This window comes from Pundamilia nyererei, unplaced genomic scaffold (genome assembly GCF_000239375.1).
Source record: "Pundamilia nyererei isolate P.nyererei 1_Seehausen unplaced genomic scaffold, PunNye1.0 scaffold00127, whole genome shotgun sequence".
NCBI classification, from domain to species: Eukaryota; Metazoa; Chordata; class Actinopteri; order Cichliformes; family Cichlidae; genus Pundamilia; species Pundamilia nyererei.
Genome location: NW_005187528.1, coordinates 1854034 through 1878523, shown reverse-complemented (window position 1 = coordinate 1878523; position 24490 = coordinate 1854034). Strand labels below are relative to the sequence as shown.

General features: G+C 39.6%; 2 protein-coding genes across 3 annotated transcripts; both read right to left on the bottom strand.

The window, feature by feature from the left end:
- Positions 1-2614: 2614 nt before the first annotated feature.
- tal2 (T-cell acute lymphocytic leukemia 2) lies at positions 2615-4473 on the bottom strand. 2 transcript variants are annotated; one of them, XM_005743113.1, is made up of 2 exons: positions 4324-4473; positions 2615-3761 (listed from the first exon to the last, which is right to left on the bottom strand). In XM_005743113.1, exon 2 carries the CDS (start codon positions 3745-3747, stop codon positions 3409-3411), a length of 339 nt encoding a protein of 112 aa, XP_005743170.1. In that variant the 5' UTR covers positions 3748-3761; positions 4324-4473; the 3' UTR covers positions 2615-3408. The 2 variants fall into 2 exon arrangements, with proteins under 2 accessions (XP_005743170.1, XP_005743171.1); XM_005743114.1 differs by having other exon boundaries at positions 4330-4473.
- Positions 4474-8048: 3575 nt separating this feature from the next.
- shoc1 (shortage in chiasmata 1) lies at positions 8049-22493 on the bottom strand. Its single transcript, XM_005743112.2, has 28 exons — positions 22402-22493; positions 22028-22103; positions 21825-21954; positions 21367-21457; positions 21117-21286; positions 20859-21021; positions 20662-20776; positions 20455-20596; positions 20256-20360; positions 19967-20096; positions 19616-19710; positions 18681-18926; positions 17655-18077; positions 16924-17109; positions 16321-16515; positions 16121-16213; positions 15514-15695; positions 15326-15398; positions 15096-15159; positions 14552-14727; positions 14368-14467; positions 12605-12716; positions 11743-11864; positions 11487-11574; positions 11168-11299; positions 10455-10604; positions 9378-10086; positions 8049-8372 (listed from the first exon to the last, which is right to left on the bottom strand). Coding segments are annotated over exons 1-28 (4356 nt in total). The 5' UTR covers positions 22404-22493; the 3' UTR covers positions 8049-8286.
- Positions 22494-24490: the final 1997 nt, after the last annotated feature.

Sequence of the window (24490 nt, the reverse complement as noted above, 5' to 3'; positions counted from 1 at the left end):
AGGGTGCTCCAGAGGAGAGAGGGTGCTGTCCAGCCCAACAATGGAAGACTCCCCTCCTCTCACTATCCAACCAGCCCTGCACCTGCATCCCACCCAGCCACCCACCCGTGCTGCAGGTCGGCAGCTTCGCAATTCTATACTTGGACTCGGAAGGGTAAGAGAGAGAGCGAGAGGAAGGTGCAGGGGGAGGAGGAGGGGTTTGAGTGTGTGATGGGAGTGGGAGGGCAGGGGTTGAGCTGAGATATTTAAACATGCAGAGTGTGAATTGGCTTTAAGGGGATAAAGAGCTCAGGGCCTATCGGTTGGCACCCAACTCCAGAAATTCTTTTTCATGGGCGCCTCAGCCGAGAGAGCGAGGGGCTGCCTGCACTGATCTGGCCCATTGTGATAACGGATTCAGACAGTGTGCTAGACGCTGATAAGGAAATGTGCTCTCAATAGACGATTGCCCACATACTTGGGAGAGAATAGTCAATCAGGCAAATATACTTGGTGGAGGGAATGAGAAGCGTACAGATTTGTTATTATTTCTCAGTGCATGGTTTCATAATCCTTGTGTTGAGGTCAGAGTTATGCTCACACTGCTTAGGCGTTTTCTGTAAATAAGGTGGTTCAACAAAATGCTTTTTAACAGCCTTACAGCCTGTACGGAAAAGGCTTCACACGCCTTCCTCCAGTGTCAGATGACTGAATTATGAAACATCATGATGATTTTCACCAAAAAGTTCAGCCCACTGAGGAGTCCCCTGTTGTTTTAATCTTTTTTGCATTTTACCAGAAAGTTGCTCAATTTCCTGTTAAATTGCTCAAGCAGTAAACACTTCCTAAATTCATGTTATAGGTGAGCCATAATGTTTGATTGAAATATTTGTCATTCTGCCTCTACCATAGAATTCATTTAGTATTACTGCAGCATCACAAAGAGTCACCTGTCACTTCCCACAGGCCTGCAGTCACTGTGTCCAGCTGCCCTCTGCTCCGTTTACACACCATTAGCCGGAGTTTAACAGCCGGGGTGAAAGCGCCTAAAACCGACTCAGTGTTTACTCTGCAGCTCAGTTAGTTGCTGCCTCTTGCCTGAAAACGGGGCCCATTTTCTGTAGTCACAATAGGCGATTAGACATGTAAATGTCTGACCTCAGTTTAACCGGCTGCCAAACAAGAAGACTGTTGATATTGTAGCTAGAGGTGAAAGAAATAATCCATTAATAGGTTTGCTGACTAAAAATTGATCTGCAGCTATTCTGATAATTTAAAAAAGGCCTAATTATTAATTGGCAGCAGTAAAAATAAGGGCTGCTAAATACCTTATGAAGCAACAGAGTGATGCTATCCTTTAAAAAAATAAGAGAGAGAGAGCAAGAGCGGAATTTGCACTCTGGTCATCTCGACAGTGGTTGACTCCAGAGCGACCTCTGACCTCAGGGGTTGCAAGTTAAGCGTTCACATAGAGCACTCGTCCCTCAGGCCTCTGGTCAGTAGACAGAGAGCAGAGGTCAGTTTTGTGTCCACACGGTCATCACGGGCACTGCTGAAAGCAAATGTCTCTGGGCTTACTGAGCAAGAACAAAGAGCAGCAGATTTGCTCTTAATTTCCCATCAGCTGTGTTTCTGACATAGTGTGAAACAACTTAACTATTCCACTCCACATGTCACTATTTACTGTGCATTGTATGAGTTTGTTCCATTCACAGCAACTCTGAAAAGGCAACTTATATTGTAAAAAACTATATATCTATCTATATGAAATTATATATAGTATATTTATTGGTTATTGTTAACTATAGGTTATTTTTTGGGTTTTTTGAGTGTTTGGGTGTTTATTTTTTATGTTTATTTATTATTATTTTTTTTACCTCAACCCACAAATTGACCTTTTTGTAGGAGTGTCCACTTTCCTGCTTCCTCTACCAGTTTAGAATAGTGATTACCAAGCAGGGTTACAAATATCCCAGAGATTACTTAATATTAGCATGAATAAAACAAAAAAGGAAACAAAATGTAAACACAAAAATTACTGATAGCTAAAAGAAGTGCGTAAATCATTTAAACACGGAGGGTGGATGGGTGAAACAACTAGCTTTGAAAATAAAACTGTTAGATAAAAAAAAAAGAAGTTTGAAATGGCAAAGTAAATTAGTTAAAAGATGGAGTTTATTATCTAAAAGTATGCAATTAAATTTTTGGTTAGCTGCATTGATACACACCTGGGGAAAGATGGGCAGAAGTGTGGATAATCTTTGTAACTCCTCTGAGCAGTTCATTTGTTGCATTATCTGAATAAACTTAAATTTCAGTGGTCACACAGACGACGCTACAATTTAAAAACTACTTTTCAACCAGGATTGTTGCTTTTACTGAACTATCCTGAAAGATTAGATTCATATCAGCACCTGGAGTAAATGTCAGACTGAAACTATCGTCCAGATCCCCTTTTCTATAATAGGTTAATGTGATTCAATATTTGCTTACTCGGGGCTTTGAAACACTTTAGTGAAACAATTACTCATACTTAACAATTCAGAAGGTAACAAATCATTTATTAAATAAATAGTTCAAATAAATAACATACCATATATTTACAAACAAACCAAAATAACTTACAAAAGAGGTATCAGAAGATCATCGGCACACTCTTAACAGGAGACAATCAACTTATTATTATTATTATCATCATCTTTGGCTATATGACATGCGTATTGTACAAAAAATGACCAAGTGAAAACACAGCGAAGAGATTTGTGTACAATTACTGAAAGAAGATTGTCAGTTTTGCCAAAATCCAACCTGACTAGTAACAAATACTGACGCTGTTGTGTGAAAGAGATGAGAAAAGGGGGGGCAGGCTTTCTTAGGATTGATTTTTGTGAAGTGGTATAACCTTGATAATTGAAAAGAAAGGTCACATGTAGTCTTCTCTCGGAGGACGGGGGTAGCATGTCGACTAGTGGGGAAAAAGTGCCCTTGGTTATTTTGAGATTATTTGCAGTCTTGGCTGAACCATTATCTATTCAAATTCCTTATTCAATCTTTTGCTCGGAATAATAAATTCCTTAATCCCTTCCATTTTTCCTCGTTGGCAAAACACCCCGATACTGCAAAACTAAATTAGTTCAAGGCGGGCCGGCAACAAGGAATATTAACATAAAGACACGAGAGGAATAGTACATCCAGGTTTTTACACACCCATGCAGAACACAAATCAATTTCACCTGCAAATTATATTTCATAACTTCAACACAGAGACGGTGCTCACTTTTCAGCCACGTTTGACTATCACACACTCTGCCCTGAAGGCAGACACACAACAGTCTTTACAGAGGACCAGATCAGAGCAGAAACCCCGGGGAAGAAAGAAAGGGTCCAAAAGTTCACTCCAGAGTTGCTTCTGTTAGATGAGCTGTGGCTCTACCAGGCCTCAGAGCTGTCACAGCTGGATCCGGGCGACGGAGCCTCCGTGTCACTGGTCAGGGCCCAGGGGTGAGGAGGGGAGTGCAGCTGCTCCATGTTGCCTCTGAGAAAGGTGAGCAGGGCGGTGGGGGAGTGGCCGGCCGGCTGGCCGCTCTGGCTCTCCAGCAGCTGGACTAGGAAGTTGATGTAGCGCATGGCCAGGCGCAGGATCTCGTTCTTGCTCAGCTTCTTCTCCGGAGGATGGGTGGGGATGAGCTTGCGGAGCTCGGCAAAGGCAGTGTTGACGTTGTGCTGGCGCCAACGCTCCCTCGTGTTGGTGAACACCTTTCTGGTCATGGTGCTGAGCTCAGCTGCAACAAGTGACACAATGTTAGGCCACTTAATACAAGATATGAGAGTAATTTGTGTTTATTTTGAGTTTTTGATTCCAAACTCAATGCAAAACAGAAAAAAGCTTTAAAATAAAGAAAGAAATCATCAGCGCTGGGGTGTGATAGGAGGAAGGTGGAGGCACCAGGAGCATGGTGAAATTGCAAACTGTTTTAAACCCCCCAAAAGCATTTATCATAATTGATTCATTTGCTACCTATTTCTGCAATACGCAGCCTTTGTGCTTTTCTTCATATTTAAAGGCATATTCAAGAGTTTTTTTGGCTGGCACAAGTGACACATCAAGTTCTTCTGCAGTGTTTACCATTTGCAAGTGATGAAGCCTTTAAATCATTAACGGATGGTATTTTAAGCTACATTAGAATCTATTTATTAAACTTCTTTTGCACTTAATATTTTGATAACAAATATCTGCAGCTATCAACTATAAATTACAGCACATTAAACATCTACTATGCTACTATAATTGGAAATATTGCCTCGGAGGAGGGAAAATCCTAGAGAATGAAGTAAATGTCTCACCTGTACCTGTGTGTGGGAAATGTGCAGAAATCTCAGAGGCAGAGGTTCCTTTGTCATTGACGTGTCCTGGAGACCAGTGTGAAGGTCCACTTAGACGCGTCTCCTCATGCTCACTGAGCTCCAAGTGAGGAGAGGGGAGAGCCACAGAGAAGGAGGGAGGGATGAGAGTGCCGAGTGCTCGCATCCCACATTTTTATAGCAGCGCAAGCTCCATTGTCTGACGTGTGCTGTCGTGGAGCCGCTGCGTGCATTGTGTGAGGTTGGTGTGATTGTTAAAACACGTAACTCCTCCTTTTTCTGTCACTTGGAACAAGTGTGTGTGTGTGTTTATGATGCTGCTGTGTTTAAATGATTTGTCTTTTTTTGTGGGGGCCTTTCTGCCGCTTTTATGATTTAACAGCTCTTTAAATGACTATTTGTGCTGCTTTTATGATTCATTGCTCATTTAATCCTTGAAGGTTAGCGCTAAAGGTGACAAATAAATTCCTATTGAAGTGAAACTGAGACGTTCATCTCTCTGATCCTTCTCTTACTGCTGTGGACACTTATTCCTTTCTGCTTCTCTGACATTAGGCATGGACAACCCACCGTCCCCTTCACCGAGGAAAAGACCTTGATATCAGTGGCTGCTCTGCTTTGAATCCGGCCTGATTGGGCCACAAAAGGTAAAAATACCATATCCAGATTGACAGTCGGACAATATGGGTTTTGTTATGACTACGGTAATCTTGTTGAGCCATTCCAAGGGGCCACACATAAATTAGAGAGGAAACACGGAGAGCACAGCGTCTAACTCACCTCTCTGCAGCCACTCCTCACTCCCCCATCTCACCCCCTACCTCTGCCTCCCACTTTCAACCTTCGTTCAGACAGAAAAACACATCTAGTTTAACCAATTGTCACTGTTCTTTTTACACCCTTCAAGTGTTGTTTCAAAGACGCAGCCTTCCATAAAAGTCTCTGTGTGGAGTAGGAATTTACATAATCCGATTAGGGGTCGGGATTAGCCCCGGGCCTGGAGAACAGGCCCGATGGGGGCCGTTTTCTGAATCGGGCATTCATGAGACCCCGCTGCACGTCCAAGAGGCTGCACCTGCAGGCCAGGCGCCGCTGCTCGCTGCCTCCGTCCAGCCTCCACTCAAGGTCTGCAGACTCACTTCTCTGTGTGGTGGTTTGATGGCGGAGTGTACCTGCTGTAAATCATCATCATCTGGGAGCAGAATGAGGGCAAACTCGTAAAATAAATTCAACTGAATGAAGCAGCATCTTGTGTTTTTTCAGGGGGTTCTGCAGAGAAAATCTAAGCCAGAAGTCACTGCAGAATTCATATAAAAACAAATGTTGTAAATGGTAAATGACCTGTATTTGTATAGCGTCTCACTACTCCCTAAGGACCCCAAACACTGGATCTTTTTTTAGGAGTAGACCAAATTGCATTACTTCTTCCTACACTGTTACAACACTGCCAAAGTTCGGAGAAATTACAGTAAATTAAGTCTGAGCTGTTTGGATACTTACCATTTTTAACTACATGTATACTAGTATATATAACGTAATACGTCCTGCTGATGCCGTCGTTCAAACAGCTGACAAAAACCACATAATCAGGCGTTTTATTTTTGGAGTTTGTCCCTTGCAAGTTGATGCACTGTTCCTTTTAATTTTACCTGAGCACCATCTCATTTCAACAGTTGGTACCATGTGAGGGGTTTTCATCAGAAATGTAAAACAAAGCAAACTTTAAGTAGCCTTGTTGATTGGGGCTTAGTTTTGCTTAGCCTTAAATACATTTTTGTTAATCATCAGGAGGCATATTAGTGGTAAACTTTATCATTTTTTATCAACTAAAGCAACCCATTCTACCTGGAAAGGTCCATTTTTGTGGGACAACACCCTGAAAACTGAAGGACTGGAACCACATTTTGTACAGATGGACATTCATACAATGTTATCTCATACAATTATAATTTTAGCACAACTGTGACACCATGTGTGCAGTGGATTGCTAAGTCAATGATTCAAGGTTTGTCAAAGTGTGACTTGACTTGAACTGACACATGACTAAATTGTTATCTTGATGATCACTGACTGACTAGTTATTATTACACGAACTGTTTCCCGGAGGCAGTTTAAAAAAAAAAAAAAATCCTAATCTTAAATTCACTTGATTTTCAAATGTATTTGCCTTAAAAAATAATGTTATAAGAACCCTGTGCAAAACTCAGCACCAGCTTTTTAGATTGTGTTGTTTTTTGTTTTTTTTTTTAAGAACAGGAATCCCAGAATATAATGAAAATGGTAATAAACCTTATATATTAAAACTAGGACCATGTGATAAACTACAAGATAAATCTACATTTGGATTATCAAATACCAACACATTACTTATACTTCAGAAAATTTTATTCTTACCATGCGAATCATTATTTGTTGATTTGTTTCATGGCGCTTGTGTCATTTTCCTTTTACTCAGCATTTTGAGGTGCTGCTTTTTGTGCCCAAAAGCCCCCCCCCCCCCACCTTATCTGTAATCACTATCCAACTATAAAGGTGCTTCTGCTGGGGCTTCATCTCTTCTTTAAAACAGAAAACTCACAGGTGACTCTTAATTGCAGGCTGTGATTAGAGATAACAGTGTGACCTTTACAGCTGAAGCCAAAATAGGAGCCAGACTAAAGGATGCTTTGGTTTAAACAGCCTGCTCCTTCCCACAATATATCTCCTGTCCCATTCAGTGCAGGGCTCCAGTGTAGTCAGGGACCATTACTGCACCATTAGGCTACTGTTTGCCTCGTCTTCATAGGGGGACTCCTTTGACCACCCTGCTGACTGCTTTTGTTCCTGTGCCATTAAAAAAACAAACCATTTCTCTCTTTGTTTGTCCACTGCTTCTAAGCAGGCAGCAGCCAGGGAGACGGACACGTAGAGAGAGGGATACATTAAAAAAAAAAAAAGAAAGTGGTGGGTTATTGATGGTGGTAGTCAGTGCTTGATATGGCTGTCCAGAGGCAGGGAGGCTTGGAGTCGATGTCCCTGGGGTCGTCTTTGTCTGGGGATCATTCCTGAGGGAGCTGGCTTCACTCTGCTGGCTCGTGAAGATAAGCACTCTCTCCACATGCTGAGAGAGCACGATAAGGGGATTGCTTCACTAAATTATATATATAAAAAAAGAAGCCCCGCCATTGGAGCTGCTAAAAAGAGACTTTATCAGGTTAACTGGGAAACACCCTCCATCCCATTCCTCCAGCCATAAATCACAATTTGTTTTTCCTCAATTGAGCATGCTCAGTATGGGGAGGGGGCACAGCAAACATGTGCAGATAATTATAATTATGCTTAATCTTGTTTTGTAAGAAGAACCTGCCAACACCTTCTCCTTGTTACTTAGCAGTATTTAAACATATAATCATTTATAACACATTATAATGTAGTTGTAAGCAGATTGAAGGCGTTAATCAATTTAAAATGCTACCATGTTATTAGTACTAATCATTGTCTGTTTCTATACCAGCCTGGGAAACTTCAGGGACACTTACAAAAAAATCATCAAACAAATTTTGAATTTTGATAAATTACAAAGAGATAATTATAAATAGAAAAGGAGCAGTGTGCCCTGTAAAACAGCTTAAAATAGCTAATACTATAACATGAAAAAGTGCAAAACAAATTTATACAATAAACAATAGTTTAGATTGAAATAATACAAAAATCATATGATATTGCTTTGAACTTTAATAAAATTAACTGTTCCTCCTTTTTTAAACATTAACAGTATTTTTGGTGACAAAAAAGGAATTCAGAAAATCACAATTGCTTATAAACATTTAAAATGTAGACTTTTAGGTGAAAAACTAAAAATGTAATCTGAGAAGAAAAAAAAAACCCCACCGCAAACTATGCCATGACTGAACTTTTAATGTTTTAATGCATTTTAATATTTTTTATTCCTTCTCCCATTCTTTTCTAAAACAATTTAAGCCTCGTCTGTCCATCACCTCTGCCGGGCACCCTCTCATAGCTCAGCCTTCCCTTCTTCGATGGTGACAACACTGCAAATGTAAAAAAAACAACAACAAAAAAATAAAGTAAGAACAAATGGGCTATGTTAGCACCTAAACGTTTACCTGCAAAATAAGAAAAAGGAGACTATAATGTGCATTTCCAACCACAAACTCTGTTCAGGATCATTTTCTCGTGCAGCTCTGAACATGGGATCTATAAATTAGATCACCCAACACAACTCTTGTTATGCGCACTTATACTTGTTTGCTGGTTCTCGTGTGACTAGTCAACTAAATTTTTAATTATAAGATGTACATAAAGGACCTGGGAGGAAAATCGAGAAAGTTAAAATTGCTGAATGTTTATTCTCAGAGACTTGGGGATGTCACAGCACAACTCCACGCTGACAGTCTCACCGGGAGTAGCACGGCATTATGAACGTTGCCATAGTTTGTCATGATTTAGAGGGGTCTTGTTTTTCTGTATATAGTGGACTTTTTTTGTTGTTGCTTTAGTTGTAAAGCAACAACAACAAAAAAGGTTAAAAAAAGAGATTCTGAGCATGCTCCTCGTCTTGCTCCTCACCTGATGTGCTGTCTTCAGGCTTGGAAACTATTGACTCTTGAAGTAAAAGTGACTCAGCTCACATCACCAGCATAAAATTCAGGTTAGTATGCCAGACAATAAAAGTTGTTTGTTCTCTGTGCAAGTTTGAGGACCATGGTGTAGAATGCACAATGTACTTTATACTTTGTTGCATTTTCCTGCCATTGTAAACTTGTGAATGGTCAACTATACAAACTACATTCACTTTCAAAGTAAAAGCTCCACCTTTTTGAAACAACTTTTACTCTGAAGGCAAATGGTCTCCATTTGCGGCTCGTGTTGCACTTTTCAGTTTTACTGCTGCTCAGAGAGATTTTGATGAGTATTTACAGACATAGACATCTTCCACAAAAACTAACCATGGCAATGTAAGTATAGAATCAAAGGTTGTGTCAACAGCTAGTATTGTGCTAGAGACCTGAACAGCTTCTATTTCTATTTTTCACCTGATCCAATCAAGCCTGCAGCCTCTCTGTTCCTCTTCCTCTCCTGTCCTGCCCAGCATCTGGAGCCATAGTTGGCTGAAAGTGATGTCATCCCTCCCCCAACGTGATCATGACCCCACAGGATACCTGTAGGTGTGCTAAGACTGTAGGTGATGTGCTGACTGGGAGGATTAAAGTCCTTGTAGAGTGTAGGGTATGTGGACGTTTGGGGGCTGGCTGGCTGCTGCAGGTTGGTACTGTAACTGAAGGTAGAGTCCAGTTTGAGTGGGCTGTCAGCAGGGTGTGAAGAAGTGGTGTAATCGTTTAGCGGAGTCTTGCGTGTCCACTCATTGACTGATCTTTCAACAACCCTCCCCACTGCTCCAGCTATGCTCCTCCAGCCAGAGATCTTCCCATCCTCTCTCCATGGATCATTGATGTTCCAGCTTCCCTGGAAACAAACATCTGAACTGCCAAAAGTATCACTCAGGTCAAGTTTGAAATCTGAGTTGCCATCCTCGAATATTGGGTAGAAGCTCTCCTGTGGACTCTCGAACAGGAAGCTGGTGTTCTGGTTGCTACAGAGAAGGTCTGGATGGGGGGACTTCATGCATTCATAATCCCCAGTGTGAGTCTGTGGGCTGCTTTGTTGGTTTGTCTCAGTGGTCAAAGTTTGACGGTCTTTTGGATCTGCTGCCAGTGGATACAGGGAGGTCGTGTCACTGAAGAGCTAAACTCGGAAGAGAAGGAGGGAAAAAAAATCAAATTTAATTTCTTAACAACTCAGTTTTTTAATGCATTTATTTTCTAAATATTTTGGGGACTTTTTCAGCTTTATTTGATAGACACAGTGAAGAAAGGACAGGAAAGCGGGGGCAGAGAGAGGGGAAGACATGCGGCAAAGGGCCGCGGGTCGGACTCAAACCCGGGCCGGCTGCTCTTAGCTGTATGGCATATGGTCACCTGCTCAACGCATTGAGCTAAACCGGCGCCCGGAACTCTGTTTATTTTTATTTGTAATTTGTACTTCTGTATAAAGTAATAAGCTTTTGTAAAACAAGTGTTCCAAATACAAACATATTTACAGCACATGATCACCTTTAGCACTTTATGTGGCACCTCAGGAAGCAGCTCCTTCAGCTGACACAATGAGGCCCCCAGGAGCCACTCAAAGGATGGCACTCTGCTCAGCATCAGCTGTCCAACCAGGGGGTTAATGCAAGGGAACTGTGACAAACATTCTTCTTCCTGGAGGAAGCAAATGGGAAAAAAAAGAAATGAAATCAATGACAAGACATGTAATAGATTTTGATTCATAAAAAAATAAAAAAATAAAATCACACAGCAGACATAAGACAGTTGTAAAAGGTGCATTTAGTTTTTGTCTCTTTGAAACTTCACAACCATTTATGGAATAATTTCTGTTTCAAACCTATGAGGTCCTGACTGGTCTCTCAGTATAAGTAGTTAATGAAAAAACATTCTGTTTACTGTGAATTTCTGTCTATGTAGATGGCATTTTCCCCTGATTTATCAGTATTAATTATCACAGCTAATAATAAAATATCTTGGTCTCCAACCACTGTTTTCTGCAATGTGACTACAGAAATACAAAAATAAATCTACACAGAACCTGTATTTTCTAACTGTATGCTTGATTACAACTGGACCAGCTTATAATTAACCATAGAAAAAAATGTATCCACATAAGAATAGAGTCAAAACACTGCTTTAATTCATCACTGAAAACAGTGCAATTTATTCTAGACCTTTCTGTATGAATAGCTTTAATTTGGGGATATGAGTTTCACCTGTGAGGGCATCACAGTCAGCCAGTCTCTGTTCAAGAAGCTGACAGGGTCTCTGTCACTGGACATCAGGCTGTGGAAGCAGATCTGACTGATGGACTTTGCCATTTCCAATACATCTGACACTAACAGCACCTGCAAGACGATGTACAGAAATGCCTGTATCCTACTGTTGTTTATTCTTTTTTATTACTTTTGGTCTTTTTGTTTAAAATATTGGTGAAATGTCTTCAATATCCTGAAAGGATATTAATTTGACTTGAATGAAGATGATAATGATAATAATGATCTGTTACAGAGAGGGGCACCACTTATGTTCTACCTTCACATCCAAATCCTCAGACTTCATTCTCAATAGCACCAGAGATGAATAGACTAGCACCAAGTTGCTGAAGGCCTCACTGGAAAATCTGCACACACACAAAATCAAGCCTTCTCATATACTACTACTGTTTAGGGGAGATAAATAAGGACCCTTTTGGAAGACAAAATCATCAGGTTTTAGGGTCAATACTTGGTTCAAAGTTAAATACACTCTCCAAGTGAGGGTGTAGGGTTAAGTATATGTGGACACCCACCTTCCTCCCTGACCTTCTGGACAATGAAGGATGAGCCAGCAGCAGCTGTACTGAAGAGAGAGAGCAGTCAGCCTCATCACCACTCCCTCACTGGCTCGCTCTTGACATAGTTCATCCTGCTCCTACACAAACACACACACACACACACACACAGTCAGCAAAAGTATGTGTGTTTTTCTTTAAGTAGTTGCAGAGTTTATTGGTCAGCATTTCCACTTAAGAGACTCATTAGAGCATTGGGACTAAACGCAGAGGAAATCCGCCCCCATAACAAGTCTAACTGTGTATATTATCTTTATGAGGACTGATTGGACTGAAATGAAAGTTACATAATGCTTCAAAATAACTGCCCAGAAGTGTATCAAGATGGTCGTCAAGTGGTGAGAGTGGGATCTAAAACAAATTGGCTAAAACCAAGATGTTTAAAAAGCTGAAACCATAAAACTAAGTATGGAAGCACACTTTTATCACTGATTTTGTCTGTAAGTCAAAAATTTGAGTTATGCATGTTGAAATTTCAACTTAAAAACTCAAACTTTTGAGTTAAGTATCTCAAAAATGTCATCACAATAACTTACCAGTTTAAATTCCATGTACATTTTTTTTCAGCATTAGAAAAAAGCTTCCATACCTAAGTGAAACACATGTTACCAGTTCCCTTAAAAACACTGTCAGACATCGGATTTTTATTTTATCACAGACATTTACAAACCACGAAGAGCCTGAGATGTGTAAAGAAAAATGTTTCCTTTCCCACATTTGTGGAGTCTACTGTTATTAGATGTGCTTTAAAATTTACAGCTACCACCGTATTACGTGAAGTTTCCTCACAAAGATGAAGCGTTTATGTGTTTCCTGATACCTGAATGACGATGGCGGTGCTTTCATCCACTGTGATGAGAGTGTAATTGTGGATCCCTCCGAGCCTCTTCAGGGAGGGACAGTGGCTCCTCTCCAGCACCATTACATTAAACCTGTGACAGACATGTTTCACCAAATGATCAAACAGTGCTCGTCAGGACTGGGAGGTCAGGTAAAAAAGCTAAAAAAAAAAAAAAGAAAAAAAAAAAAAAAAAAAAAAAAAAAGCCTTTGCTGTCTGAAGGTCAGGAAAGTCCAAGGCAGAGGCAGCATATTGATTGATTGATTTTTAGCTGTCAGAGTTATAATTATCTGTTAAAATGTCAAAAGTGATACAGCAGAACTAGAAAATAAGTTTCCTCCATCCATGATATGAGTAAACTCTGTGATGACTACAACAGCACTCAGACTGCAGGCTTACTTACAAGGCTTACAAGGATATTTAAAAGTACAATTGGAGGCAGAGTCTTCATTTTTCTGTGGGGCCAGCTTCTACTTTCAAGATTAGGCTTAAAGCATATAGTTATAGGCTTGATCAGGTGACTATGAGTCCTCCTTTAACCCTTTAAAACCAGTTGGAGCAGGCACGCTCCGTTTTGCTTAACTATTTTTAAATCCCTGTAGAACCGGAACCACGTAAGCTACCGCAATAATTTTTTTTGCATATGAAACCGGAGGAGTTGTACTTACATCTTATGCCATCAGCTTGCCCTGGGTCATGGTTTCCTTCCACATATAGCTTTGCAAAAATTGCATAAAAAGCACTTGTAGCAACAAAAACATAATATTCCAGAAACACGCTTTGCCAATCCGATCAGCTGTTAATAACACTTCCTATGTTGGAATAGACGTCAGCGTGAACTATCGCATGTCCGCCATTACCTGCCCGAAACCAGAAGTGACGTCATTTTTGCGGAAAATTTAGTTTTTTACCTTCAGGGCCTTATAAGCCTATACTGGTGTTTTTAAAAGTCATGTTTGACTTTATGCTTTTCTGAATAGTTTCTTAGAACTCAAATTGCACTGCTGGAAATAGTTTATTTTGATGCACATGCTGTTTTTTTGAAAATTTGGATTATAATATTTATTTTCATTTTTCCTGCAGTATATAAAAACTGACTATGACTATGAATTTAATTTCCTGTTGTTGGAAACTATTTTGTGCAACTTTTTTGTATTTACAGTTGTGAGGGATAAACCTCTTAAATTTCTTTAACTAGAAATATATGTAAAAAACCAAAAACAATTTTCAATTTTTTGTAGTTTATTGCATTTTTTTTGCAATTTATGTAGTTACTATGGACTTAATGCATACATGTTATTAAAATTTGGGCTATAACGGTTGTATTGATGTATAGCAACTTGAAATGCTCTCAAAAATGGCACTACTGCATGTAAAAATATAAAGATAAGCTCTGGCGGACTTGGTTCTATGGTAGGTCTTAAAGGGTTAATTACCCTGCAATGGATTTAGGCTGATGGGGCTTTGCCATGATGCACTGTTCCTTTTTCATTCACGTGCTTACATACTACTCTGCATTAACTGTTATTAAAATCTGGCTGTAGTTTTCTGTTTAACTTTAAATTAAAACTTCTTATATTAGATTATGTAATATGTAACCTGGTGTTAGTTCTTTTTACTATTTTTTCATCTCAGCTACTCAGATGTAAAACATTTAAAAATTATTCTGATGTAAAGGCTGGTCATAATACTCGATACTTGAACACAGTTGTTTTTACTTGTCTGGATGAGGAGGAAAACTCACTCTGACTCAAGCATTTGCAGTAGCAGCGGATAGTTCATAAGTCCCTCCGTCACAAACAACACATACGGCACGTTGTCCTCCAGGCACCACAAGATATTCTCTTTAGGGAAACAAGCACATTTAAAAGCATTTAAGCGAACATATCAACAATAATATGAATACGTGGAATTTGGTGGCAGCTGACCTGCATCAGAGACGGTGGTGTTGAACGTTAGGTGGCTGATGCTCCTCTCCCTACAGATTGCAGACCATGGAGACTGGCCCGGATGGTCGTACTCCACGACTAGAGAGAAACAGGTCCAGGGGAAGTCGGGGCCAATATCCTGTTCATACACCACCACGCACACACTATCATGCATGCTGTAAAAAGGATAGAGGTGTGACAACAATGTGTTTACTTATACTCAAGACAGTGTGATGAATGGCTCCTAATCTGAAAATATAGCTATGAGATGTATACATTTTGCTATTGCCAAAATATAAAATAATAAAATAGATATTATTTACCATTTGAAACTGAAAATACGCTTTTCAAATCTTTCAGAAACAATAAAATAAAATAAAGAATGTATGTTAATTTAAAAAAAATAACTTGGAAAGCAGGGGACGGGACCTCAAGCACAGCTTTATTGTGTCTCTACAATATCATGTAATTATATATGACTTCATATCTCTATATACCAATGTATCACACAGGCCTAGATGAATGAACTATGATACACTTTTACCTGCTGACTACACTTGCACCATTGAGCTTTATCTTGTCCTGCTCTGGACAAACTGCAGTTGCGCCTCAAACAACAACAAAAAAACACAAATATAATTAACTCTATGACACAATGACAGTCACCTGTTTGTCTTATTTCTGCATGTTTTGCAGCATTTAATTTTTCTTTGAATATTTTTTAGTTTAATAACCTTTGACTGAAATGACTGAAATGATCAGTGAGCTGCTTACCTGTCACCTGGTTCAAGCTGTTGATTATTGTTGATCTGCTGCTATCACAGTGAACTGAGCCGATAACAAGAATCTGCACAAAGGTAAATAAGCAACTCTTATCAAGTGTTTTTCACATAAGGATTTATGACTTTAACTAATATCATATTTAGCTTATAGAAGTATATGATTGATTACACAATACTGACTTTATCTGTGCTGTTCTGTCCTTTACTGCTGTTCAGCCACTCAGCCACCAGGTGCTGGAGCTCCTGCAGTTTGAGGCTGGACTCCTGGTTTTTCTGACTGAGGTAGAGGATGATGTGCAGCCTCTTTAGCAGCTGCTGCAGACTCTGCTCTGCACATCCCTTAGCTGCCTTTGTCAGGTACTCTGTTGTCCAAGAACACCAGGTTAAAAATCTCACAATATGGCATCTGTTTGGTTAAAACCTCAGTGTAGACACTGAAACTAAAGTTAAGATTTTGGAAATTCCAGCTTCCAGTTTTGAGTGATGGGATCCCACATGATTGCATAATTTCTATCGTACTGTTTTAGAATATTTACAGGGGATATTTCTGTATCTTACCCAGGTTCTCTCCTACTGGCTCGACAAAGTCGTTACTTATATGAAAGTAAAAACAATATCATACTACGTTATAATAAAAATAGCACAATTATAAAATTTACTTTCAGTTAACTGTTTGAACTTTTAATTTATTACAATTAGATTTTTCCCACCTTTACAACTGCAGCATTTTGAACTAACTTAATAAACTTTAAAGGTTGGGTGCTTGTGTGACAGTAGTTCATCTCACCCAAACCCGTACTGAGGTCGCACTTCAGCAGCAGCTCCTTAAATGTCACCAGCACATGAATCAGAGCTGCAAGGTTGAAAAGCGCTTCCTGATCTGCAACACAGTGGGAGAGGGAGTAGATAATTTACTTCTGTCAAATCTAGGTTTAATACATTAATACAACAACATGCAAATTAAAACATTAACATGGCCTTTCCTACCTTTGATCAGTTCTGCAGTCTGTGCAGGGGCCCTGCAGAGTGCCCTCTCCTGTTGTTTGAGAAGGAAGTGAGTTTGGTCTGGTGCCAGGCTGCTGAAGTCTCCACACCCTGGGAAGTTGAGCCCCAGCTGTCTGGCAGAGCTCAGACAAGGCTGAGCGAAGGCCAGCAGCTCACAGTAGGCTCGCTGCTGGCTGTCTGCACAGGGTTTAAAACACTAATTTAAAACACCATCTGAACCACCATGCTTTCCAAACAGACCCTACTACAGTCTGGTCAATGAGACATGCAGTCAAGCAGCCTGACTCCCAAACTTTGCTGGCCCCCCATATGGTCCCTCCTGTCAAGACCTGTCTCTTTTTGTCATATTTTTCAAGTAACCTATATTGGAAATTCTGTTTTTGGTCTGTGACCCCAATATTTTTAGTAGCCCCAATAGGGCCACCCCTATGAAAAAATTATGGAGGCGCCTGGCTTTCAGGTCTCCATATAATTGCTGCTAATGATACATTTGTAAAAGTGTGGAATTACTTGACTGAAACTCAAATGTGAAAGTAAGATGTGGATATTTGTTACTTTACTTCACTCTGATAACTTGTGTCGCACCTGTAGGTTTGATCTTAACTACTTGGCTGTCCCGTCTTTGCTGTGATTTTCCACTGAGTTGACCCATCCACTGATTAGCAGGTTCTTCCTCTCGGTTTGAATTTCCTGGCCTCACGTCCAGTGTTTGACTCTGCACTGGAGAAGGCTGCAGCTCTGATAATAGTGCTTGGTGGTTCACCTCATGTGCTGATAAATAAAAGGATGAGCTTAGGTAAAACATGTTTTCATTAGGCTACATTAGTTTTTACAGGCGTGCATCTGGAGTCATAGCAAGAAAGTTCAGGTCAAGGGTAAATTTATTGGATCTGTTAAGGTTTTTAACTATTAAAAAAAAAAATCAGCTTACCTGAGTCAGCTTACCTGAGAGCTTTAGAGCCTTCTTAGAAACAATGCCCTCTTTATGTGAGTTGGATGAGCAGAAGTTTATAAACTTATCGGGATTAAAAGATTAGCTGAAGAAATTATGATGATTACTGAGGAATCTAACATGAAGAATCTAAGAGCTTTACAGTGCATTCATGCGTTTTGTTTTCTTTTGTGGGAAGTGTAGGGATCTGTGGCTACACACAGTTTTCCTGTGGAGACTTTGACTATAATACTTCATTTACATTTTTCACATAATAGATACAAACATTCTGGTCTTAAGTTCAGAGAACAATGTTTGAAAATAAAGCTGCAAAAGCATAAATCACCTTCAGACTATGCAAGAACAGATAGTAAGCATAGTGTACCTGCAGTGCTGCCTGAGCTCTGAGGTGATGCAGAAACAGGAGCGATCTGCTGAGACCTAAGCATCATGAAGGTGGCCAGGGGGTCAAGGTCCAGCTCTGGTGGATTTCTTGCCAACAGCAAACCTCTGTCATCATCTCTAGTATTCAGTGTGGAGGCGACAGCCTCCTCAGAAATGTTTGCACTCAGCTCCATCTGACAGTCATGTCCTTGTCTGCTGATGCCTTTTTCATGAGCTGAAGACCAGCTTGCAACTTCTGAAAACTTCTTGCCACCAATATCATATTTGGTGGTGTCAGGAGCTGGTTTTACATCTTTATTCACTGTGTTGAACGCAGGCATCTGGGAGGCATTCAGAGATGAATCATCAGTGGGTTTCTTTTGGAGAAAAGTTTCAGCTGTGGTGCTCAATAGAAAGGAGTCGACTGAAACCAGAATAGAAGGAAAATAGACGAGATCTGATGATACTTAATATAAATAATTGTTGCACTTCAACTAAAAGAAACCCCAAACACCTGAAACAATTTAACCTGGTTTTGACCGGCATTTCGGCATTTAAACCAGCTGCAGGTGAGCTGCCAAAAAACAGTGATGGACAAAAACTATCATGCAAACCACCAACCACCACAGAGTGGATAATTCCTAAAGGGGTCTGAGCCCCACCTGAGACTGATTACTGCTCTGCATCAAAAGGAGCAAGCAGAGGAGGTTCTGGCTTAGAATCCTTTCAGGATACCACCTAGAGGAGATATTTCGGGCATGTTTAGCAAGCAAATGCCCAAGCAGACCCAGTACATGTGGAGATATTACGTCTCTCAGCTAGATGGGAACATTTTGGCGTGTCCTTGAAAGATATGGAGGAGGTGGCTGGGGAGAGTGAAGTCTGGGTATCTCTACTCAGACTGCTGCTTCCAAGAAATGGATGCGGAAAAGTGTCAGTAAACCGATAGCTTAGTAATTAATTATCTACATATGTTTAATACAGCTACACATGGACTCATGCACATCTAAAAACCAAAAACACTCACCCTCCACATGTTCAGGTGGCAGTTTACTTAAGTCTTCTCCAGTTTCCTCTCTGATGGAGGGAAGATCAGACTTCATACTCTCTGTGAAGTCGCAGTAGCAGCACAAAGATAACTGCGGGACTTCCGTCTCCATCTTGGACTGCAGTTTGTCAGCAGCGCTTATGAAACTTTCTTTCTCTAGTTTGATAACTTTTAAGGCTTCCCACAGAGGCTGGAAGTCAACAGCTGGTTCATACATTTGAGGCTCTGTAGGAAATACAGCAATTTAGTGACACAGTTCACAGATTTCTGTGTTCAGTACGTCTGTAAATGTGATAGATTAGAAACAAAAAAACAAAACAAAACAAAAAAAATCTCACTTTAAGTCCAATCATGACACAAAAACATGCACCCCAGAGTTTTCATGATAGCAACATTCATTTGAATTGACTTTCTCTGCATGGTAAACAGTCACATTTTGTCAACCCCTGTCCCTAGATTGTGATACATTACGTTTTAAGTCTCTACATCCAATTTGAGACTCCATTTAGAGCTGCAAACCCATCAGAAATGTTTAAGTAGATGGGTGGTTGAAGACCAAGATGTTTTGGGGCCACAGTGACATCTGGTGGTCTCCAAAAACATCAGCCTTTTAACTATTGATGCCAAAGCACTGCAGCACCTCAGTGAGTTTTAAAGTCCTCTTAGTCAGAAGTGCTGCAGCAGATTCACCCCAAATTTTGCATAATAAAAACAAAATGTGTACTCATATGATTTAAACTTAATGGCTTTTGTTCCCCCTGCTGATTCCCTCAAAGTCACTTTAGCAAAACTGTCACAGTGAACAAAGCGGTTTCTAAAGACCCAGTGGAGGCTTTGGCACTTTTCCACCGTTGATCAGTGTTGAGTATTTAATGTGGAAAATTTGTGGAGTCTTCCTTTAATTACAAAATTACCTGACAACAGAAAGCCCACCACAAAGTTCAGGTGCTTCTCTGCCTTCCAAAGTACCGCCTTCATCTCTTTCTGAGCTCTCGGCGACACCAAAGATCTAGATGAAAATCATTATTGTTTCAAAAGCTTCTCCAATTACCATAAAATGGGAATCACTCATATTTTCTCATCATGCTGTAGCAGTTTATAAGAATTTATATCTTAATATAAATGTTAATCCAGATGACTTACAGATGACATCTCTATGTGTGCATCATGCTTTTTCAGTTAATGTGAAATCAGTGAAAATAAACAAACAAACAAAAAAACCTATCAGAACTGTTTAGTTAGCAGCTCAACCTGACATTACTCACATTCTGCAACAAGGAGACATCTCTTCCTTCTTGAGCTCAGAGGTGGACAGACAGATGTCAGTTTGACTTTTCAGGGGAGTCGGGTTGAGAGTCAACTCCAGCTCCATTTCAGTGGGAAGCACCGCACATCCTTAAAGACACAGTAAACTAAAACTTACATTGAAAGAGAATTAGACACCTCAAACAATCGAAGAGACATGGTGTGCCTGATGTAGCCTCTGTATATTTCTCTATTATTGGATGAAAAGTTTAACCAACAAGTTACAGTTTTTATCTAAGCTCTCTGTACCTGCAAAATCTGACTCAATCAGGCCTCCATTCATCTTGGTTTCTTCACTGGCTTCATCTGGTACATCAAACTTGGAAATATCCACTGAAGGATTTGAAAGGGAAGCTGAAGAAAAGTCAAATATATCAGTTTATCTTTTAATAATGTTTTTTAAAAAAGTATTTTTTATTTCATCTTAAACGATTTTGGTCTTTGTCACCTTTTTGAAGCACATCTAGGACTGGAATCTCCTCGTCCATCAGCTCAGTGGAAACATTCACATGACTGTAGATGTTTGAAAACCTTGTGAACTTTTCTGTGCTCAGCTGAAGAGTCTCCACTACAGCAGGCAACAGCAGCAACTACAGAGAAAAAACTATTAACAATAAACTGAGCAAATAGTCTCATGTTTATAAGGATTAGTTACCTCTCCGTTCATGAGTGGCTGTTTAACAAACTCCTCTTGGATGTCTACGCATGTCTGAACATTAGTGGTGTCCACATCTGCCGGTTTTTCATAAGATGCACAGTGCTTGAAACAGCTACAATCCAACAGGTTTAACATGATGGTTAGTGGGGCCATAAACACACAAAGGTTGTTCATTTGCAGGTTTTAAAATGCACCTGAACATGTTGTCTTCTGAGATGGGATTTCCTGATGAGCTCAGCAGCGGGTCAGCTACAGGAAGCATCCTCAATCTGGACAACTTGACTCTCAGTGTAGGCAAATGTCTCTTAAACTCTGCCAGGTGATCGACTGGAATGAGCTCTTCTGGCAAGAAGAGGTCTTTCACAGAACACAAACATGTTTTACTAACCACAACTGATTTCCTTAAGAAGATTAGAATTACAACTTTATTGTAGTATACAGAAATGGTTCACCTTCACTCTTATCCGTGATCTCGTCAGGTGTCTGCTTAAAAAACGATTCCTGACATGGACCGTCAGTCTGTGAGTCTTTTAAAAGGGAACCATACAAATCTTCATCTAAATCCTGAAGTGAGTCAGGATTAGAGCTGGGTATCACCTCCACCTCATCTTTCACATCAAATCTGAAAAGTAACTAGTATTTATGATATCTCTCCACAAATACAAAATTCAGTGAATGGATTGTGTTTTTAAACAGGAGAACCTTTCTGTTGAATTTACTGGTGGATTTTTTTCTCTCAGATTATCAAGGACAGAGCCACCGACATTAAGTCTGCAAGTGGAGATCACCTGTCCTGTCAAGGGAATAAATATATAAACAAATTAACTCATATGGCAGGCATGTGAAGATTACCTGTATCATCAACACACTATTACTGGTTTTTTATGATTGCTTAAGTACTTTCAAAATTACTTTAGTAATTTTACAGTTTGATTTATTACAAAGCCCAAAGAGTCATGCTGACAGATTTATTTCATTAACTATGGCAGCATTTCTTTATCATATATAAAAACTGAAATGTACTATTGAAGTTGCACATCTTTTTCTTATATTAGGATTAAATATGCAGTCAAACTTCTTTGCACTAACAGAAATGAGATTTTCACTAGTCTGGTCCACTTACATCCCCGCTCTACAAACTTAAGTTGTTGTTTTAATACCTCTGACCCACGGTTTCCTGTAGGTGTCTTCAAGCAGCTTTCCACTATGTGGATACAGGTCACTGGCACCTGTCAGGTAAGGTGTTGGCAGAGCCAGCAGGTTCATCATGACTTTCAGACTGGTGCTGGCCTGAAATACACACACAAAGAATCAGAACAACAAGCTTTTAGAGAAATACTCCGGGTAAAATGAACAAGCTCACCTCAAAAACATAGTCAAGAGCTTTAAATCTGATAGCAGGGAAGACTTCAGTCTGGGCAGAGTTGTCCTTTTCTGGCCTGTGCACACAAAGAAGCGGAGTTACATGTCTGTACCTCGGTATCTTACATCACACCAACTAACTTAATGTCTCGTGCTATAAACAAATATATTTATGTAAACGGATAAAAATAACTTTCACGTGGAAATCTTTCAAGTTTATTAGCTTGCTTAGCTAGCAAGTGTCGTACTATAGCTAGGTAAGGTAAGACTTTTTTTTTTTATACACATTTTTACTCTAAATTTAAAGCTTTAAATATGGAAAGCTGAAAAAAATGTAAATAAGAGCACTGTGTGTTTCAGTAACAGCAAACTTACATGATGTAATTAAGTTTTAGTGTTGCGCGGCTGTAGTGTCCAAGATTGTTTATTCAGGATGCATTAACAGGTCACCAAAAGGTGAAACCGTCACGCATGCGCTCTGAGGCATATGACCAGTAAAGCTAGGATCAGCCTTTGAAAAAAAATATCTGGATAGTATTTGCCTAAAAAAAATTAGAAAACCTAAAATATTTCTGGGACCCCAACAAGCTCTTTGTAAATCCTGGAAAGGCCTCCACTGAAGTTATAGACCCATGGACACAAATATTTAATGGACGCTGGCCAACGTTTTTTTCTGTGGTTGTGTGGATGGCAATGTTAATACCAAACATAGGCCATCAGAGGCGCTAGAATAAATGTTTTTGGTCTGGTAAGGAACTCGTTTCTGCAGTACAATGGTCCACGAGTCCTTCCTTTCTTCTTGGTGACGAAGCATTTCTATGTCAGGATGTCACCAGATTTCAGTTTGGGTCAGTGCCTACAGGTCTCATTATGCCACAAACACACATTTATGTGTCAAAACGCCCCTTTAAATTCCCCAATAGATTGAACAAAATAAAAGGTAAATTTAAAAGTCATACATTATTTATTCCTGTATAAAGCCAGTCCACCACGGATAACATCAACTAAGATGTTGACTATGGACTGATTTTAATCACTTAAATCACAGATAACCATAAATAAAGCTCACTGTAATACATATTTCTTAGCTATTTATTCATTATTTTCCCGACACAGTATTTGTGTTAATGTGCCATATTGTGGCACAATGCAAATTGTTTCTATATTAAATATGGAAAAACTGGGTTGCAATTTCCCATACAAATCAACACAATAATAGTTATAGTGTAATAATGAACTAAATGGCTTCTGTGTTTTCTGCTTTTCAATTGCATGTACACTCTACTTTTCACCACAGGAGGGCGCTCTTCAACAGCAACATCATTCAAGGAAGTACAATTACCAATCCAATTCTTCTATATGCCTACAAGATATGGGCCCTCCGGTTTTCAGTTTCCAAACATGTGATGATTTTCAATCTTACAGAAAAGAAAAGAAAGAGAAGAAAAGAAAAGAAAAGAAAGTGAAACAAACAGCGAGGTGTTTCCATCCTCTCTATTATCTTTCCCCTCATTAGAAAAACTGGGTGTTGACAGTTTTATCTTTGTGTTGTCTCTTCTGTGACCCTGTAATTCTTCTGTGTATCCTGATTGGATGAACTAAAAGTTATTAAACGCTTAAAGGTCTATGTCTGGAGTTCACTAGTTTCTCATCAAGGTGACAAAATACCAGCATGCTTTACAGGCTTCGCTTTAAGGCAGCAGATTCTGCCGATGTGTGCTTTCTCACAGGAGTGATAACATACAGAAAATTCACACTGACATGAAACTGCACTAAATGTGAGCTGGAGTTTGTCTCAATTTCTGGATTACCGCCTCAGGTATTCACAGAATGAACTGAATGTTCTTCCATGATTTAAAACATACAATATAAACAGATGAATATAAACAACCTTAATATAAGGCACGAGTATTTATATAATTTCTAGTTAGAGTCAACTGTATTATAATTATAGAAACTAGTAAATATCATAGCTTTCTATAGTTTGAACTTACAGTAGGTTGTGTGTTATGCAGTGTGGCTCCATGTGGTGACAAGCTGCCTGAACAAGGAAGACATTAGACTGTGAGACTTCATGACGATGTGAGAGGGAGCATGAGTGTCACAGGGCTGCTGAACAGACATTCAAACAGCTGCAGCAGACTTCAGGACAGTAGCTGACATCTCCACAGGCCTGTCAGACTGATTCATCATAAACACAACTCTTATTCTGATGTTTTATTTTCATGTAGAGGATGTTTTTCATCCAGTCACACTGTCAGTGTTTAGCTCAGTTTGGTCTCAGTTACTTTATTCATAGTATATCATAGTATATAGTTATATGTTTTAACATTTGTCCATTATCTTCAGCTTTTTCAGCAATATACACAACATATTATGACTCTTTAGCTCTTTTATTAAATACTTATAACTTTATAACTATATTTACTTACACAGATATTTATTCCAGATAGCTAATTGTTAT

What these genes read in the sequence shown, in the direction of transcription:
- tal2 (XM_005743113.1), bottom strand. Translation starts at nt 3,747, where the DNA reads ATGACCAGAAAGGTGTTCACCAACACGAGGGAGCGTTGGCGCCAGCAC.
- shoc1 (XM_005743112.2), bottom strand. An exon ending in GACAGAACAGCACAGATAAA is followed by an intron (nt 15,399 to 15,513) that starts GTCAGTATTGTG and finishes ACCTTTGTGCAG; the next exon opens with ATTCTTGTTATCGGCTCAGT. An exon ending in GGTGCAAGTGTAGTCAGCAG is followed by an intron (nt 14,728 to 15,095) that starts GTAAAAGTGTAT and finishes TCCTTTTTACAG; the next exon opens with CATGCATGATAGTGTGTGCG.